The sequence below is a fragment of the Chenopodium quinoa genome, unplaced genomic scaffold (genome assembly GCF_001683475.1).
Source record: "Chenopodium quinoa cultivar QQ74 unplaced genomic scaffold, ASM168347v1, whole genome shotgun sequence".
NCBI classification, from domain to species: domain Eukaryota; kingdom Viridiplantae; phylum Streptophyta; class Magnoliopsida; order Caryophyllales; family Amaranthaceae; genus Chenopodium; species Chenopodium quinoa.
Window position 1 is genome coordinate 2,293,792 of NW_018744469.1, and position 18,987 is coordinate 2,312,778.

An 18,987-nucleotide genomic window follows, 5' to 3' on the forward strand; every position below is an offset into this window, starting at 1 on the left:
CCTTGGTCACATCTCTCTAGCAACAGGATAAAGAATTAGTATTTGATGAAGTTTGTCATGAGTCATTTTTTAGGTTGAAAAAGGCTCTTTGCACCGCCCCCATAGTCCAAGGACCGGATTGGTCTTTACCATTCGAGCTAATGTGTGATGCAAGCGACGAAGCCATTAGATCGGTTCTAGGACAAAGAAAGGATGGGATACTTCACATTATATACTATTTGTCCAAGACTCTCAATGATGCTCAACGGAATTATACAAACTACCGAAAAAGAGTTCTTGGCGGTTATTCACTCGTTTGAGAAGTTTAGAACCTACCTCATTGGTTCTAGGACAATAGTGTATATCAATCACTCGGCTCTCAAATATTTGATAAGCAAGAAGGAGGCCAAACCGAGGTTGTTGAGATGGGTCTTGGTCCTTCAAGACTTTGATTACAAAATGAGAGATAAGAAGGGAGCCGAGAACGTGGTGGCGGACCACCTTTCTAGGTTGGGAGGTGCAAGAATACATGAAGACGGTTTTCCAATTGAAGATGCCCCAATGGATGATGTCTTATATGCTCTTGAGGCAAAATCGGAGCCTTGGTATGCGGATATTGTGAACTACTTGGCTTGTAGTGCCATACCTCCGAATTTCACTCCTCAACAACATCGAAGGCTCAAGCATGAAGCAAAGAAATATATATGGGATGACCCAATGTTGTTGAAGAGAAGGGTGGATGGACTTTTGAAAAGATGTGTTCCTAATGAAGAGTTCCAAGATGTGCTCTCAATGTGCCACTCATCCCCTTGTGGTGGTCATATGAGTGCTCAAAAGACCGCTTCCAAGGTTTTGCAATGCATGCTCTTTTGGCCCTCTCTATTCAAAGATGCTTGGCAATTTGTTAAGACTTGTGATAGGTGCCAAAGGACGGAGAACATATCAAGGCGTGATGAGATGCCCTAAAATCCGATTGTTGAGCTAGAAATTTTTGATGTTTGGCCAATTGACTTCATGGGCCCCTTCATCTCATCCCAAGGAAACCGGCACATTCTAGTTGCCGTTGATTATGTTTCCAAGTGGGCGGAAGCCGTGGCATCTCCCACCAACGACTCAAAGGTGGTCATCAATTTGTTCAAGAAAGTCATCTTCCCAAGAGTCGGTGTTCCTAAGGCAATCATAAGTGATGGAGGTTCACACTTCAAGCACCATAAATTCAACAAGCTTCTTTCAAAGTATGGTGTATCGCACAAGCGAGGCCTTGCTTACCACCCCCAAACAAGTGGTCAAGCGGAGGTCACAAATAGATTGTTGAAAGTCATCTTGGAGAAGACCGTTGCTAGAACAAGGAAGGATTGGTCTAGTAAGCTCATTGATTCATTGTGGGCATATAGGACCGCCTTCAAGACTCCTATAGGGACTACCCCCTATAAGCTTGTTTATAGGGAAGAATTGCCATTTACCCGTAGAAATGGAGCACCAAACACATTGGGCAGTCAAGCAAATCAACTTTGATCTCCATAGTGCGGGTGAGCAAAGACTTCTAGAGCTTCATGAGTTGGAAGAGTTGAGAATGAACGCCTATGATAGTGCAAGCCTCTACAAAGCAAGAACCAAGGCATGGCACGACGCTCAAATTTTCAAGAAGGAATTCGTGGAAGGACAAAAGGTCCTACTCTACAATTCAAGACTCAAGCTCTTCCCGGGGAAATTGAGGTCTAGATGGAGCGGCCCATTTCAAGTATCCAAAGTCTTTCCTTATGGCTCAGTTGAGGTATTCAATGACAAGTACCCTCCATTCAAAGTGAATGGGCACCGTCTCAAGCCATACTATGAGGGTCAACTAATCGAGAAGCCGGAAAATTTATCGCTCATTGATGTTTTCAAATCACCATGATTCTCTTGTGAAGGGCGTCAAGCTAATGACGTTAAAGAAGCACTTACGGGAGGCAACCCGGTTTCTAACTTTTTATTTATTTATTTTATTTCCTTTGCTACACTTGAACTAATCCACCTAACACTTTTCTTAATCAATTGTGATGTAGGTGTGATTGTGTATGTCCTTAGGAAAGAGAGATAAGAGTTGAAGAAAAATGAGAAAAAAAAAAAATTTTGAGGAGTTGTGGTCGAATAAAGACCAAAGACAGAGAGCCAGCACGATTTGGACGCGGCAGAGGAGCGAGCGCGAGTAGAGAAAGGCGCTGGCGCGCGTCAAATAGGCGCGGGCGCTCCAGTTCTTGGGTAACAAATTGCCTTCATTCCAGAATGTAGGAGTGATTTTGTCGCGCCATAGAAGCGATTCGCGTCATCAAAGGAGCGCGGGCACGCCATCTGCTTGGTCTAAAAGGTCTCCGATTCCAGAAAGAAGGAGTGATTTTTTCGCGACTAAAGAGCGGCACGCAATATCAAAGAGGCGCGGGCGCGGGCGCGTCAATTGTTTGGTCTAAATTCCTGGGAGTTGGAGCGATTTTGTCGCGATTTAGGAGCGGTCCGCGTATACACTGAGGCGCGGGCGCGCCTGTATTTGTAGTGGGCGTGCCTTTCTGGGTTTCAGAAAAAAATACGGCTTCATCTCTTAATTCCTCACTAACTCCCTCAACCCTCACAAACATAACCCACCTCCCTCATTACCTTTCTCTCTCTTCGCGGCCGCTCCTCACCACCCATACTCAAGATCCGTTGCCACCATCTTCTACCATCCTCATAAATCAATCATCCTCAAAGCTTCAATCATTCATCATCATCACCGTTTGTTCATCACCAAAGAAAGCAAATAGGCATCCTCAACACCAACCGCAATGAACTTCTTTGCTACTCAAAATCTTCAACAATTCGCCACCAAAGCAGCAATTTATTCGCATAAAGGCAAAGATATTCAAATTCCTTCATTAATTATTCTCTTTTGATTAATTTTAAAGCAAGGATTTTGGTTATCTAAGGTTATTATCGAGATTTAGTTAATTATTGTTGAAAATATTGTTGTATTCTGTTGAAATTGTTGTTAGATATATTCGTTGTGTTGGTTGGATTATTATTACTTGTAGACAGGTACATTGTGGTTTTGTGGAGGTTAAGGGTGGAAATAGCCAGGATTTGGCTTTGAAAAAGTAGTGAAAACAGAAAAAAAAAAAAAAAAAAAAAAAAAAAAAAAAAAAAAAAAAAAAAAAAACAAAAAGAAAGAGAGGTGGGTAGTCATGAGTCTAAGGATTGGGAAGAAGAGAAAAACCGCAAAGTCGGGACAATCGTCCCAAAACACAGAGTCGGACCAACCCAATGTCTTACCCACCTTAAAATTCTTAAACAAAAGCCACTCCTCCATATACTCTAACATGAAAAAACGAAAGTTGAGACCTTCTAGGCGCTACCATCGTGGAGACATGATAAAACATGGGATAAATGACGATTTGTGGACTCTTTTTGACAACCTTCGACTAGGGTCATTCGTAAACTCTTCATTCATGACCTACCAAGAACCCACCTTAGAGTTTTTCTCGGCTTTTCGAGTTGAAACACTAGAAGACAACGACTTTCGGATATCTTTCCAACTCTTCAACAACCCCCACACCATGTCACTAGCACAGTTCAACCAAGCCCTAGACTTTCACTCAGATGCAGACCTGGCCTCCTCTACCCGCTCTATGAGAACTTTAGGGAGTATAGTAAGTACGCTTGGTGGCGTTCCATTTCAGGTAAAAATGAGTTTCGTACCAGGACTTCCATAGCCAGTGAGATTTGGCACCCTGTCCTTAGGATCCTACACCGTTTATTAGGGTATTCTATCATTAGTAAACAAGACCTAGGAAAACTGACTAAGGAAGAGGTCATTTGCCTGTGGATAGCCACAAAGGCAGAGCATGTACGGAGATTGAATTTGGGATTCCTCTTTATGCAAACTTGCCAAGCCATAACAAAGGGAAAAAAGCCAGGATAGATACATTGCGGGGCGATGGTCACTAGATTGGCCGCCATGTTAGGTTACACTGACCTTCTACCTCTATGCACGGCAATAAGTAGTAGTGGGGATATTTACCTTGACTTGGACCAGCTTTGCCGCTCTGATTTTATTACTCCCACGGAAAACCCCAATGCTTTTAGGTGGCTAGTTAGAGGAGCCCACCATTGTTTCCTCCCTAAGCCTCACTTCACCTCCCTCACGCGTCAGTCCTCTAATGTGTGGATAGTTTTGAGAGATAGCGGGTGAGTGCCCGATGTTGTTGGGGACGATGACGTAGGGATAGGTAATGAGGAGGAGGTTCAGGAGTAGCAGCAGCAGCCGGTTACCCAGCAACCCACAGGTACAGGTACATTTCCGCTATCTGACATAGCTAGACAGTTGCAAGTGATTTATGAGTCACAGCAAGACCACCATCTGCAGAAGTAGGCCCTCTATGACTCAGCTGTGGATAGAGGAGAGATTGCTCCCCCCGTGAACTACCCTAATAGGCCGCCTCAGCACGGCCCTGTTTCTTCTTGGGGGGGGGACAATCTCCCCACTTACCCCTACTAGCAAGGTCCTTTCGAGCCTAGTAGGGAGCTCCGCAACTTCCCAGAGGACGGGCAGTACGATCATCATGTGCCCGGCATGTGTGACTTTAAAGGGGACCCTACTTACCCCTATGTGCATCCTGATCACCTCGCCCCTCTATATTCCTAGTCTGAGGACAATCCCTCTGATCCTTTGCCAAGTTGGCAAGAGGATCTTTACAGAGGTCACTACGGTTGGCCGCCGGGCTTTGACGGTGATTGGGGCCTTTTCGGCCCCCCCTAGTGGCTTCACTTATGAAGAGCCGCCACGTCGGCCTGGCTCACCTAGTGAGCCCAGCTCTAGTGGCCAGTAGGCTACATCCCTTGAGTATATTTCTCTCCCCTGCTTTTGTATGCTTATTTTGATGAGTAGGAGATATACTCTTGGTAGGGAGTGACTTGGCTGGGATTTTTACCTGCTTGCCTGCCGGTCTTTCATTGTTTTACTTATACCTTTATGCTGTTGATTCTGCTGAGTTGCATGACTGTTTTCTTTGGTTGATTTTCCCCTATTCACTAATATTGTTGATGAGTTTTTGATGTGTTTTTTTATGATGATGCTATTTTAGGGATGCTTACTGTTGATGATGATGATTACTAGTATTCGCCGACATGGCGATTGACTAGTGCAGGTGTGTATATATGGTTCGATGATTTTTAAGGTAATGTTGATTTTGGAGGAGATCTAGAAATTTTGTCAAGGGTAGATTAGTTTATAGTGAAGAAAAAATAAAAGTTTACAAAAAAAAAAAAAAAAAAAAAAAAAAAAAAAAAAAAGCCGAATGAGAGTTGCATTTTGTTTTTTTATTTCATTTTTCAACCTTCATTCAGGCTAACCCTTTTGTGTATATAGTTTTTTTTCTCTTAATTTGGATACTCACCCCTTTTAGGATGCATGCTTTCACTTCGGATATGCTTACTTGGGCGTCATTTCGGTGAGATCTTTCTTTTTCCTTTTTTTTTCTTTCCTTCACTGTATTTTTCGTTGGTGTGCTCTAGGATAGTTGTAGTTTAATGGAAGTTGAATTGTTCGAGGATGTTTGCTATTAACACCTAGTGTGTTTGGGGCCGTTGATGTTGATATTTAACGGCCACTTGTTTGTCGATTGGGATATATTTGATTATGCTTACTTCCTCTTCTATTTCCACTTTCTTGGATTTCAAAAAAAAAAACAAAAAAAAAAAAAACTTAATGGTCCTGCATTCTTGAATGTTTTTATTCCTAAGGATTAAGAGTTTTCGCGTTCTTGGATTGCCATTGGTTGACTCTAACATATGCCTATGCTAAGGTAGTTGTGCTAGAACTTGTAAGGCCCACCGAACCCAAATTCGCTTGTTTGTAGTAAGAAGGTGTTACCCTCATTGGGGGATTTGAAGCCCTAAAGGTAGTTTTTGTAACCCGATGTGAGTTTTATTGTTCAAGCCTCCAACACTTATTGTATGAGCGGCATAGGATCCTTACCAAGGCATGCTTAGATTGAGAACTTGATGTCTAACAACCCGAGATTGCGACCGAACTAAATCTAGGGAGGACAAAGGCATTTTCTTCGGTGACTATTTTGCTTTTCTAGGATTAGCTTTTCTTTTGTTGCTTCCTTGTAATTTCATTTGCATATCCCCCTTGCTAGCCATGTTGAGCCTACACCTCCTTGTTTGTAGCATATTACAAACCCTATGGCCCTTCTATTTCATTTTCTTCACCCGTAGAATTGTGAAATTTGAGCCATGAAAGTTTATTGTGATTTTGGTTTGATAAGTTGGAAGGTGATGGTTTGATATGAAAAGTAAGGTTGTTTTAGATATTTTTGGTTTTTATTAAAAGAAAATGTGAATTTAAGAAAAAGCCGTCCATAGTTATAAAAGGCAGGGACAAAGTAATAAAGGTTGACAAAAGCATGAGCTAAAAAAAATTAAAAAAAAATGAAAATGAAAAATTTTGAAAATTTGCAAAAAGATTTTGATGTATTGTCCTCCCTAGTTTGCGCATTGAGGACAATGCTCAATTCAAGCTTAGGGGAGAGGTTCTACGCATTTTATTTATAGTTTTGTGAGATTATGTTGAATAAGCTTGGGGCAGATGTATTTTTGCTTGGAAATTGGTGATATTCTACGTTGTTTTCGGGAATTGGCGCCATTATTTGCTTCACAATTAGGATTTACCACCAAATTTTCATATTTTTCCTCACCTTTACCTCATAGCCTACATTACAACCCCTTTTAAAGTCCTTTTGACTTGGATTAGTTGAGTCACTAGTCGGTGGAGGGAGCTAGATTTCAAGCATATGGAGAGGTCATGACTTGGTAAGATGTCGGGTCACCCTTGTTTCATTTGTTCCGGCTCCTTCGTGGAGTCATGAGATGCTACCTTGAAGGGTGGATTTGAATCTAGATGAGGGAACGCGGTAAGAATGTATGGAATGCGGGTGGAGTGGAGCATGTTAGAGTTCTCTATGCTTAGCATAACTTATCTTTCAATCAACCATTGGCATCCAAAAACGTGCTTACTCTTAGTGCTTAGAAAGATTGTCATCCATCTATGCTTGTCTTTTCAATATGCTTTTCATTTGCATGTTTTGTTCCGTGTTTGTAGTTGATTTTCTTCTTTATTTGCTCCTTTGTTTGGGTTTGTTTTGAGCATGTTGCCAAGAGTTGTGGGTTAAACTCTTTGGAAACCCCCACGAGAGCATACTCGTCCTCATTGGCGACTTTGAGGTTTAAATGGCTTGTTGTTTATGCTAAAAACAACCGTGAATCCTACGAAAGTGAGTTAGTGTGAATTACTTTCCCTCCTTTTCTATTTTCTTGTGTTTGAATAATTGTTTCTTATTTTTCTTTGCCCTTAGCTTTGCTCGAGGACGAGCAAAGGTTTAGCTTGGGGGAATTTGATGAGTGACATTTATGTCACTCTTAGGGTAGTCTTTTCTAGTAGTTTTAGTAATAATTCGGTCCATTTTAGTATGTTTTTGCTATGATCCGCCTAGTTCGAGTATTCTACCTTTGTGATGCGTAATGTGTATTCATGTGGTTTAGGTAGTCTATACTCCCCTCCCCTTTTGTTGTATTACGCTTTGCCTTCCTGTTCCATGATTGTAGGTGTATGCCGTTGATTCGGAGATGGAAGGAACAAGGGCAAAACGGGAAGAATTCCAGACTAGACAAATGCCGCGGGCGCGCCACCAGAGGAGCGAGCGCGCCACCTATAAGCGCGGGCGCCCCTCCCTTGAGCGCAGGCGCGCTAATGAGCTGGACCAACCATTAAATACCCACTTTGGAGCGGGTGCACATTTCGAGGAGCGGCCATGCCATCATTTAACGCGCGGGCGCGCCTTACTGCTGCGGATTCAAATCCCGAATTCAATCTAATCAACAAAAGGGAGGCAAAACGGCTAACTTGGGACAACATTCTATCATTAGGATTTTTTAGCACAGAAACCTTGGAGGAGAGCTTTTAAGGAATTTTTCTAGGATTGTTTTAGCCACTTTTGTATTGAACAATCTTGAGAGTTTTTAGTGTAATTTCATTGCCCATCAACATTAGTTTTACTCTTAGTTTTTAAAGAAGTATTTTGCAACATTGATGTATGGTCAAGCTTGGAGATTGGATGATGTATGGTTCTTTATTTGGATTTCAATGAAAGTTTTGGTATATTTCTCTATTTTCTCTTGTTTTTATGATTAAAGTTTCTACCTTTGTTAGTTTAGTTGATAAAAACCTTGTCTTTCTTAATATTTCATTGGTTATAATATTGCTTAGTATGATTATAGTTGTAGTTATGGATAGTGAGTAGTTTAGGGGTTTGATGAAGATATGCTTTGAGTTTGATGTATGTTAGGCTAGGTTAATTTGGAATATTTGTGATTAAATCTTCCTTGTGCTTATACTTATTAGCCACTCCATGTTTAAGGCCATATGCATATTGTGGTTGAGTGACTTGAACTAAATCATGACGATAGTGTGATTTAAGAATAGTCATTAGGTGATTGATTATTGCATGACCTTAGTTTGTATGCCTTATAACGATAGTGTTAATGTATGCTAGCTAGGATAGCTCTTAATCCCGATAGGTGATTGGAGAGTATTCTTGACTTTGCCTTGTATGAGTTGCTTGGGTTACATGTAAACCTATTTTCCGATGCCTAATTTTGTTGAATTCATAGCATGTTTGATCCTTCCCCCTAGTGCTTTTTTTAATTGTTATTCTATCCCCTTTAGTCATTACTTTACCCACCATACTTCTTGATCGAACTAGATTAACATTAGGAGATAAATAGCGGTGCTTAATCGTTTCCCTGTGTTCGACCCTTAACCTGCCTCTATGCTCTTTTAGTTGCATGTTTAGGACTACAAATCTCATTTGATAGAGGTGTCTTAGTAACGACCTAAAATACCGCCTGTTAGCTGCGCTGTGCGATGCTCAAGCATGGTGTGTGGCTGCGATGGCTAGGCGCCAGCATGCTAGCAAGCACGCAAGGTTACGATGCTTGCGTGCAGTGCTAGGCTATGCCTAGCGACATGGGATGGCTAGCTAGCATGCATGGCCCTAGCATGCTAGGCTTATGGCTAGCATTGCGAGGGGTCTTGCCCAGCCTAGCACTCATACGGCTTGGACAATGCGAGGCTACGGCTAGGCTCGAACTTGTAACTTGATTAATTTCACATCTCGTCGAATTCCAAATTCGACTCGACTTACGACGCTCAATCTCGACGCTAAAAGCTCGATATCCGACGTCTTTGTTCTTTACACTCTGACGACTCATCAAATCCTTCGGATTTATTCATCGTCTCGGATCGGTTGTTCAATTGGGTTCGACCCGAAGGGTTTAGTCAAGATTAAGTTGTAATATTAATTGTACAGTAATATTACTAATTGGAAGCGGCCTCCAGCTAAGCATTCCTATTACTTGACCTTACTGAAGAATTAGCTTTTTAATAATTCTAAACCCTCTACTAGAAAAATACACTTGTTGGAAGGACAACATTCCTTTCAATCTGCCACTTGTCTTTCTGGACAAGTGTGCAATTAGTGTATAGCCCCTTTCTATGTCGCTTAATGTCTCTTCATGAACTATAAGGTTAGATTCTTCGTCATATTTATTACGTCTGGAAGTGTTTCTCGATTCCCGAGTTTGATTGTCAATAAACAGATGATTTCTAAAATTCATCTAAGCACAGCCATGCATTTTCACAGTCTCGCTCATTGAGAGGCCTTGTAAACAACAAAGACATATTCCCTATTGTTAATAGGGGGACATTCCAAGTCTTGTACTGTAAGCTTCCCTTACTAAGAGGACCTAGTCGCTTGAGTGTTGCCATTATAATCCCCATTTACGGCAGACGTTTGACAACATCAAAACGACTAGTACTCAAACAAGAGAACTTGCAATACTCATGGTCGAGGAAAAAGGTTCTGATAGCTATAATGAGAAATATACTTATGACTATTTGATATCTCTTAAAGTATTCTTATAGGTCTATCCGGTATAGTTCCAAACTTGTACCTGTGCAAATGATTTATGACTATCATGTCCTTGTAGCACAAGAAACGGTGCCATAAATCATACTACACACTAATCTCAAGTGGTCATTAATCGTCCATCGTTTAAATGACCTCGATTAGGGATAATTTTCGATTAAAATATTCAATGTTCACTTAACAGGTGTTTCTTTGTCCAAGACATTGTCTTGATAGCCTATTTTGAATATTCTCAAAAATCAAATGGAGTCAATATTTAATTCTAAACCACAATTGAATAGATATGGAGAAATCATAAATTTGCAGAAAATTTCAGTGCTCCAAAATTGAATGGTTCAACATAGTGTTTTACATTAAGACATCAAGTTTAATTAAAACATCTATACAAGGATATCAAAGCCAATCTCCAATATGCTTGATTCTCATTGCCTCAACGTGCTTGTTGTGCTTCACTTAGGACAAAGGTTTAGTCAGAGGATCGGCTACATTGTCGTCCGTTCCAATCTTACAAATTCTGGTTTCGCCCTCGGATTTCCATTCCCTTGTCATGTGAAATTGCCGCTTGACATGTTTGACCTTCTAATGTTCCCTTGGCTCCCTGGCATGAGCAATAGCCCCATTGTTACCACAATAGAGGTCTATTGGACTCTTAATTGAGGTACAACACAAAGTTCACGAATGAACTTACAAATCCAAACTGCCTCCTTAGCTGCTTCCGAAGCTGCCAAGTATTCGGCTTTGGTTGTAGAATCTGTTGTGGTGCTCTGCTTAGCACTCTTCCAACTAAACGCTCCTCCGTTAAGGTAGAATATGTACCCCGACCGCAACTTAGTGTCGTCTCTATCAGTCTGGAAGCTCGCGTCAGTATAACCTTCAACAACTAAATCATTACGGCCACCATAGACCAGGAATTTATCCTTGTTCCTTTTCAAGTACTTTAGGGTATTCTTGGCCGTAGTCCAATGCGCCTCTCCTTGGTCTAATTGGTATCGACTCGTAGCACTCAAGGCATACGATACATCCGGCCTAGTATATATCATGGCATACATGATCGATCCAATAAGCGAAGCATATGGAATATGACTCATTCTCTCTCACTCATCAGGTGTCTGTGGACACTGTTTCTTGCTGAGAGTTATGCCATGGGACATGGGTAGGTGCCCTCTCTTAACCTCTTACATGGTTAATCGTGCCAGTACCTTATCTATATAAGTACTTTGGCTTAATCCAATCATCCTCTTAGATCTATCCCTATGATCTTGATGCCCAATATGTAATGTGCCTCTCCCAAGTCCTTCATTGAAATGCACTTTCCTAGCCAGCCCTGTATGGACTCTTACAATTTAGTGTTGTTTCCAATGAGTAATATGTCATCGAAATATAAGACTAGGAATGCGATATCACTCCCACTAACCTTCTTGTAGACACAAGACTCATCTGGATTCTTGATAAAACAAAACTTACTAATGGCTTCATCGAATCGCAGATTCCAAATTCTGATTGCCTGCTTTAGTCCAAAAATGGACTTCTTAAGCTTGCATACCTTCCGGCATTGCTTGGATCAACAAAACTTTCTGGTTGTGTCATATACACAGTTTCTTCCAAAATCCCATTAAGGAAGGCAATTTTGACATCCATTTGCCATATTTCATAATCGTAATATGCAGCAATCACTAGGATGATCCAGACGGATTTAAGCATTGCAACTGGTGAAAAGGTTTTATCATAATCAACTCCGTGAATTTTCCTGTAACCTTTTGCCACCAGTTTAGATTTGTATATAGATACACTTCCATCTTTGTCTGTTTTCAATTTGAAAATCCATTTGCAACCGATAGGTGTGTAACCTTTGGGCAAATTAACCAAGTCCCACACTTTATTTTCAGACATGGAGTCCATCTCGGATATCATGGCCTCTTTCCATTTAGCAAAGTCGAAGCTAGTCATAGCTTGTTTGTATGTCGCTGGCTCATCTCCATCCATAACTAGGATGTCTTGATGTTCGGTTTAGACAATACCAAGGTATCTATTTGGTTGAGATCTTGGCCGTTGCAACCTACACAAGGTAATAGGTTGTGCATTTGCATTGTCAGTTTGACTCTAACCAATGGCAATAGCTGCTTCTAAAACACTTTAATTGTCAGTTTTGTCATGTTGACTTTGTTTCTCTACCTCTCTAACTTCGCCGAGTTGGATTTTCCTCCCACTTGTCATTTTGGAAAGGTGTTCCTTCTCCAAAAAGACACCATCACGAGCAATAAACACTTTGTTCTTGGATTTATTATAAAAGTAATACCCCTTGGCTTCTTTTGGGTAGCCCACAAAGAAACACTTGTCTGATTTTGGGTGAAGTTTGTAAGAAATTAATCTCTTGACGTATGCTTCGCAACCCCAAATCTTAAGAAAAGACAACCTCGGAGGTTTCTTCGTCCATAATTCATATGGAGTCTTTTTGACAACTTTTGACGGAGCACGGTTTAGTGTTAGTGCCGCAGTTAGAAGTTTGTGTCCCCAGAAAGAGATAAGAAGATCACTAAGACCCATCATTGATCGAACCATGTCTAACAAGGTTCGAGTCCTCCGTTCCATTGTGAAGTTCCGAGAGGTGTCAATTCTGAAAGAAAACCATTTTCTTTCAAGTGATCGTTGAATTCATGGCTCAAATACTCGCCACCTGGATCCGATCGAAGTGATTTTATTTTATTGCCAAGTTGATTTTCAACTTCACTTTGAAAGTCTTTGAATTTCTCAAAAGATTCAGATTTGTTCGATATAAGGTAATGAAATATCGATAACCTTGCCTTGCCGGTGTACTCATTGGTCCACATACATCCGTATGTATTAGACCCAATAAGTCACTTGCCTTTTCTCCCAACTTGGAGAAAGGCTACTTTATCATCTTGTCTAATAGACATCCTTCGCAATTTTTAAACGACTCCAAGTCGAATGAGTCAAGAACACCTTCTTGAAGAAGTTTCTTGATGCATTTGATGTTAATGTGGCCAAGACGACAATGCCACAAGTTGGTTTGATTCAACTCGACGATCTTAGCCCTTTTGTCGATATCATCAATGTTATAAACTTGTTTGTCTAGAGAAAGCACATAAAGACCATTTTCTGAATATGCCTTACCATGTACAACATTATCGAAATAAAATGAACAACTATTGTTTTAATTCAAAATTCAAAACCTTTGGCGTCCAACGCTGAAATTGAAATAATGTTTTTTGTAACTCTAAGAACATGATAGAAATTGTCAAGTTCTAAAATTATCCCAAAGGGCAAAGCCAAACAGAGAGTCCAACGGATACGACAGACATCCATGTTTCATTGCCGATCCGAAGCTCAACCTCTCCCTTCTCTAGCCTCCTATTTATCTTTAGTCCCTTAGAATTAGAAAAAAGGCGTGAGCAACATCCGGTATCTAATACCCATGATGTTTTGCTAGCGAAGTTTTAGTTTATAACAAAAATACATGATGAAGAAGCAACAGTGCCGTTCTTCTTATCTTCCTTGAATTTGAGGCAATCCCGCTTCCAATGTCCCTTCTTCTTGCAATAGAAACACTCATAATCGGAATCGAATTTAGCATGACTTGACTTAGGCGGGAAATTCTTCTTCTTTTTCCCTTTAAAGATTTTCTTCTTGCCTGAGCACTCAAATGGCTTGCCCTTTCTCACCATGAGCATGTTTTGCTTTCCCTCATCTTTGAGGATTTGCTCGGCCTACTTCAACATTCCATGAAGCTCGGTGAGAGTTTTCTCCATGCTGTGCATATTATAGTTCATCTTGAACTGATCATAGCCTTTGTGCAGCGAGTGGAAAATGATGTGAATTGTCGTCTCGGTCGAATACCCAGCATCGAGCCTTTCCATGCTCTCAAATAATCCAATCATTTTAAAAACATGCGAGTTGACTGGCTCTCCTTTCTTGAGCTTGCTCTCAAGGATCTGCCTGTGGATGACGAACCTTTTAGTTCGGGCCTGCTCTTGAAACATATTCTGAAGTTCATAAATGATCTCAAAAGTCATCTCCTTTTCAAAGAAAATCTTTTGAAGGTCCGGAGACATAGTGGCCAACATGATGCACTTGACATCCCAATTGACACTTTACCATCGGTTAACAGTAGCCTGGGTGACATCCTCATTGGGAGTGTCGGGCATTTCCTCATCAAGGACATATTCCTTTTGCTCTTGCATGAGAACAATACACAAATTCCTTTGCCAATCAAGAAATTTTGGCCCACTCAACTTCTCCTTGTCGAGAATTGAGCGTAATGAAAACTGGTTGTTTAAGTTACTTGGAGACATGTTTCTACAATTGAAAGAATATGAAATGAAAAACCATTTATAAACCAATAAGTTTGAAATTTAAAGCGTTCATGCAAATTTTCAATATTATTAAGCATTTTATCCACGCAATAACATTAGTCCCTTTTTGGCGAGAATAAAATGATTGCAAGATCCCAAAAATCAAAAAGTGATTGTGCATGCTTTGGCTTGTCTTAACACTTAATATTTTAGGGTAAGCTAGCAGTCCAGTTGCTAATATCTCCAAGCTAGTCATGGTTCAATAAAACGTCGCATCTAATGCTTCCTTGACATTTTATCTCCATTGCCATGACATCTAAGGACTCCTTACCGATATCGTTGAGCTTAACCAAGACAACTTGTATACCTAGTATACCTTACGTTCCTAGGGAAGTAGTGATGCCTCGCTTTGGCGTAGCCCATCACATACGCGCATTAGTTCAGTAAGTGTTGTTCTTGGAATTACATATTTTAGCTCAATATTTGAAGGACCTAGGGTTTCTATGTTGGTTGATTTAAGTGAACTTAATTAATCATCGCAACATTTGAAATCCTAAACATTCATCTAACATACATATATAAGTACAATTACATATAAAAACATGAAATAAGATGCATTAGGCAACTAGCATGACCCCTTGAAATCTTCAAATCTTCGAGAGTCTTCATCTTGGCTTGTCTTCATAGAAACACCGTCTTGAGACATCCCCGCCAAAATAAAATTACTAGCTACTATGACTAGGATTAATCTAAGTATTATGGTACAAAAATACACAACGGTACGCAGATTGTATTTAGATTTACAAAAATACATAACGGATCGCAGTCCGTATTTAATATCCTAGTGGGGCCCCACTAGTTGCCATTCATCCATTCACTATATGTGAATGGCCCATGCATTTTACAACGAAAAACAAGTAACAATGCATAATGTGCGCGAACTAGTAACTAAATTAAGGTGGTTAATCCAATTAACGCGCCTAATTAAAACTAGTCAAAGTTGTTTAACATTTTATGTGATTAAGGCGAAATTAGTTCATGCAATTAACGAAGCTCCCACTAAATTCCACATCCAACTTAATTAATCCAATGAATTAAGCCGGTTAACCTAAATTTTTTCAAAATTAAAAATTTTGCAAAATCCGGAAAAACCAAGGCCTACCCTCATTAAAAAATTTAAATAGAATTAAAACGGTAAAATTTTGCAAAACCCGATAGCCCAACTCAAGAAAGAAATCGACCCACCCAAAATTCGTGGGATGCGCACCATGGCTGCCTAGCAGTGCTTGGGAGATGCAGCTGCATGTGCTAGGTGCTGGAATGCTTGCCCAGCAATGCATGCCGTGCTTGTTGGCACCAGCAGCTTGCTACGCATGCTAGCTGCTTGCTGGCGCTAGCAGGCGAATGGCTGGCTTGCTGCCTCGCTACCCAGCAGCACACACAAGCATGGCCAGCAGCCATCCACCACGCACCAAGCACACAGCAGCACACACAAGCCCAGCCACACAGCTGCAGCAGCAACTCGAGGTGGAGAACCCTTATGCGCACCTAAGGCAGCCACATGTGGGCTGCGTGAGCAGCCCGGCTAGCCTTGGTAGCGCTTGGGTATTTTTGCCTCGATTTGCATGCCTTTTCTCGGGATTTTAATCCCGTTATACTTGTGACATAAAATTAATTCTAAATTTATTTTAAAATCAATTTAGGAAAAAAATGAAAATAAAACAAGTCCAACTTAATTAAATTCAATTTTTAATGTTGCACAAGCCTAAATTATTCAAGAACCATTCTTAAACAATTTAGGTTTTTCTTTATGCTACAAAAATTGAAGGGCTACACTCATAATTAATTGAACAAAATATACATTAATAATGAGATTTGACAAAACTAATGGGGTTGGAAAAATAAACCCATTCATCGAATGAAAATTTTCAACTTTAACTTGTGTATAAATGAAAAATTACATCTTTCTATATGAAGATTAATCAAAAATCAATCACAAGTATTAAACTTTAAGGACTTTAATCAACACAAAAATGATTAAATCCAAAAATTAGTTCAACATGGAATTTAGCAATCAAAGTTCCAACCAAATAAACAATTAAAGATTGGATCTTTGAAATATTAGGGGCTTCAAAATTGCAAGTTCACCATAAACATTCACACTTGGAGCAATTTATTTGCAAAAATGTGAAAAATTCAAGTTTATGTGAAAAATGAACATACCACATTATTTGCAAAAATGTGAAAAATTCAAGTTTATGTGAAAAATGAACATACCACATTAAGCACCAATTATGACTTCATAAACATGCTTAATGAGGTTTATAATTTCTGTAGATTAGGGATACAACCATACAATTAATCTATTACATGTAATAATTAATCAAGGTTAACAGATTTAAAAATTTGCGTCAAAAACGTAAACCCCTCGAAAAACAAGTTTATGGGTGGAGTTTTAGCTTCTAGACAATCCTGATAGGGTCAGAAACAATTTAGAACATCGATTCCACCCAAAAATCACTATTTTTAGGTCGAAACCTGGGTTCGTCAGCCAAAATTAGAAAACATACGAGATTAAAACAAATTCAAATGAGCTTCTAATCCAATTAGAAAGCACAACTAGAAATTTAAATCCATTTTAAATCACCTTAATTAATTATTAGTCACAATAATTAAAGTGAGCGCGGCTCCAATACCGCTATTGGGTTTCGTAGAGTCAAACTCTACGCGGAAGTGAAACCCGCCTAAGACCCGCCCACTAATTAAAGCAACTAAGCATGTAATCACAAATTAAACAACAATTATGAGAGAGAAGGAAAAGACATTCATACCCTTGGCGCATACTTCGCTCGAACCCAAGCTCTTGCTTCAAAACTTGAACCCTGCAAATGCAAAGGTCTCCAACGGCTCGTACCCACGAATCCGACCCGAACTGTCCTAGTCCCAAAGGTTAGTCGGGACTTGACCAATAAAAACTAAAGTTTTACAAACTTAAGGTTTTCTCACTTTTCTACGGAGATGCCTGTTTAGGTCCACTCAAGTGTTCTTCCCAAATCCCAAAACTTGGGTATTTATAGGGAAATGAACCTTGATTTCCCATTCAAAATTAATGTGGGAGATTTGCAATTTTCCCATTTTATTTTAATCAAAGCAAAAATAAAATTGCAATTCAATCACCAAGTTACAAGTGGTAATAGGAGGAGAGGGTGAAGGTGAGGACCACCAAGGGAGGGGACCAACCCACCTTGCTCCCCAAGGCAATGAATAAGCATTCGTCCCCTCTTAGCAAAATCCGACCTGCATGCCAAGTGGCTGGGCTTGGAAGCCAAGGCAGGAAGCCAGCAGCCAGCCAGTGCATGCGTGCTGCTAGTAAGCCACGCATGATGGGCGCTGCTGCTAAGCGAGACATAGCGTGCTACTGCTTGCTAGCACACACGCACAGCCCAGCATGCCATGCAAGGCACAGCACGCATGGTGTGCGAAGCGTTGGGCTGCTGCCATGCGAGGCCTAGCATGCATGGTGTGTAGCGATGCCTGGCCCAGCTAGAACGCACAGCCTCGCACACACGCATTGCTTGCGATGCTGTGTGCTACTCTGTGCGATACTCAAGCATGGTACGTGGATGCGATGGATAGGCGCCAGCATGCTAGCAAGCACGCAAGGTTGCGATGCTTGCGAGCAGTGCTAGGCTATGCCTAGCGACATGCGATGGCTAGCTAGCACGCCTAGCATGCTAGCAAGCACGCAAGGCTGCGATGCTTGCGAGCAGTTCTAGGCTATGCTTAGCGACATGCGATGGCTAGCTAGCACGGTTAGCATGCTAGGCTTGCGACTAGCATTGCGAGGGGAATTGCCTAGCTTAGAACTCATATGGCTAGGCCAATGCGAGGCTACGGCTAGGCTCGAACTTGTAACTTGATTGATTTCACGTCTCGTAGAATTCCTAATCGACTCAACTTGCAACGCTCGGTCTCGACGCTCTAAGCTCGATATCTGACTTCTTTGTTCGTAAAACTCTAACGACTCATCAAATACTTCGAATTGGTTCGTCGTCTCGGATCGGTTGTTCTATTGGGTTCGACCCGAAGGGTTCAGTCAAGATTAAGCTGTAATATTCATTGTACATTAATGTAACTAATTGGAAGCGGCATCCACCTAGGCATTCCGATTACTTAACCTTGCTGAAGAATTTATTTTCTAAAATTTCTGAACCCTCTACCAAAATAATACACTTGTTGGAAGGACACCATTCCTTTCAGTCTGGGACTTGGTTAATTTGCCTGAAGGTTACACACCTATCAGTTGCAAATGGATTTTCAAATTGAAAACAGACAAATATGGAAATGTATTTATATACAAAGCTAGTCTGGTGGCAAAAGGTTACAGGCAAATTCACAGAGTTGATTATGATGAATCCTTTTCGCCATTTGCAATGCTTAAGTCCGTCCGGATCATCATAGCGATTGCTGCATGTTACAATTACGAAATATGGAAAATGGATGTCAAAACCGCCTTCCTTAATGGGATTTTGGAAAAAACTGTGCATATGACACAGCCGGAAGGTTTTGTTGATCCAAGCAATGCTAGGAAGGTATTCAAGCCAGGTAGTCTAGCCTTGGTGCTAGGCTGCCAGCCAGCCACTTAACTTGGTGGTCCAATTTTTCTAGTGGGTATCAAAGCTTGGTCTTTGCCTTGGGGA

At 40.7% G+C, this 18,987-nt stretch overlaps 1 protein-coding gene across 1 annotated transcript; it reads left to right on the forward strand.

The window, feature by feature from the left end:
* The first annotated feature begins 1,450 nt into the window (after window positions 1-1,450).
* On the forward strand, window positions 1,451-1,876 carry LOC110697621. The gene has a single exon (XM_021875004.1). The coding sequence runs from the start codon at window positions 1,451-1,453 to the stop codon at window positions 1,874-1,876; it is 426 nt and encodes a 141-aa protein (XP_021730696.1).
* Window positions 1,877-18,987: the final 17,111 nt, after the last annotated feature.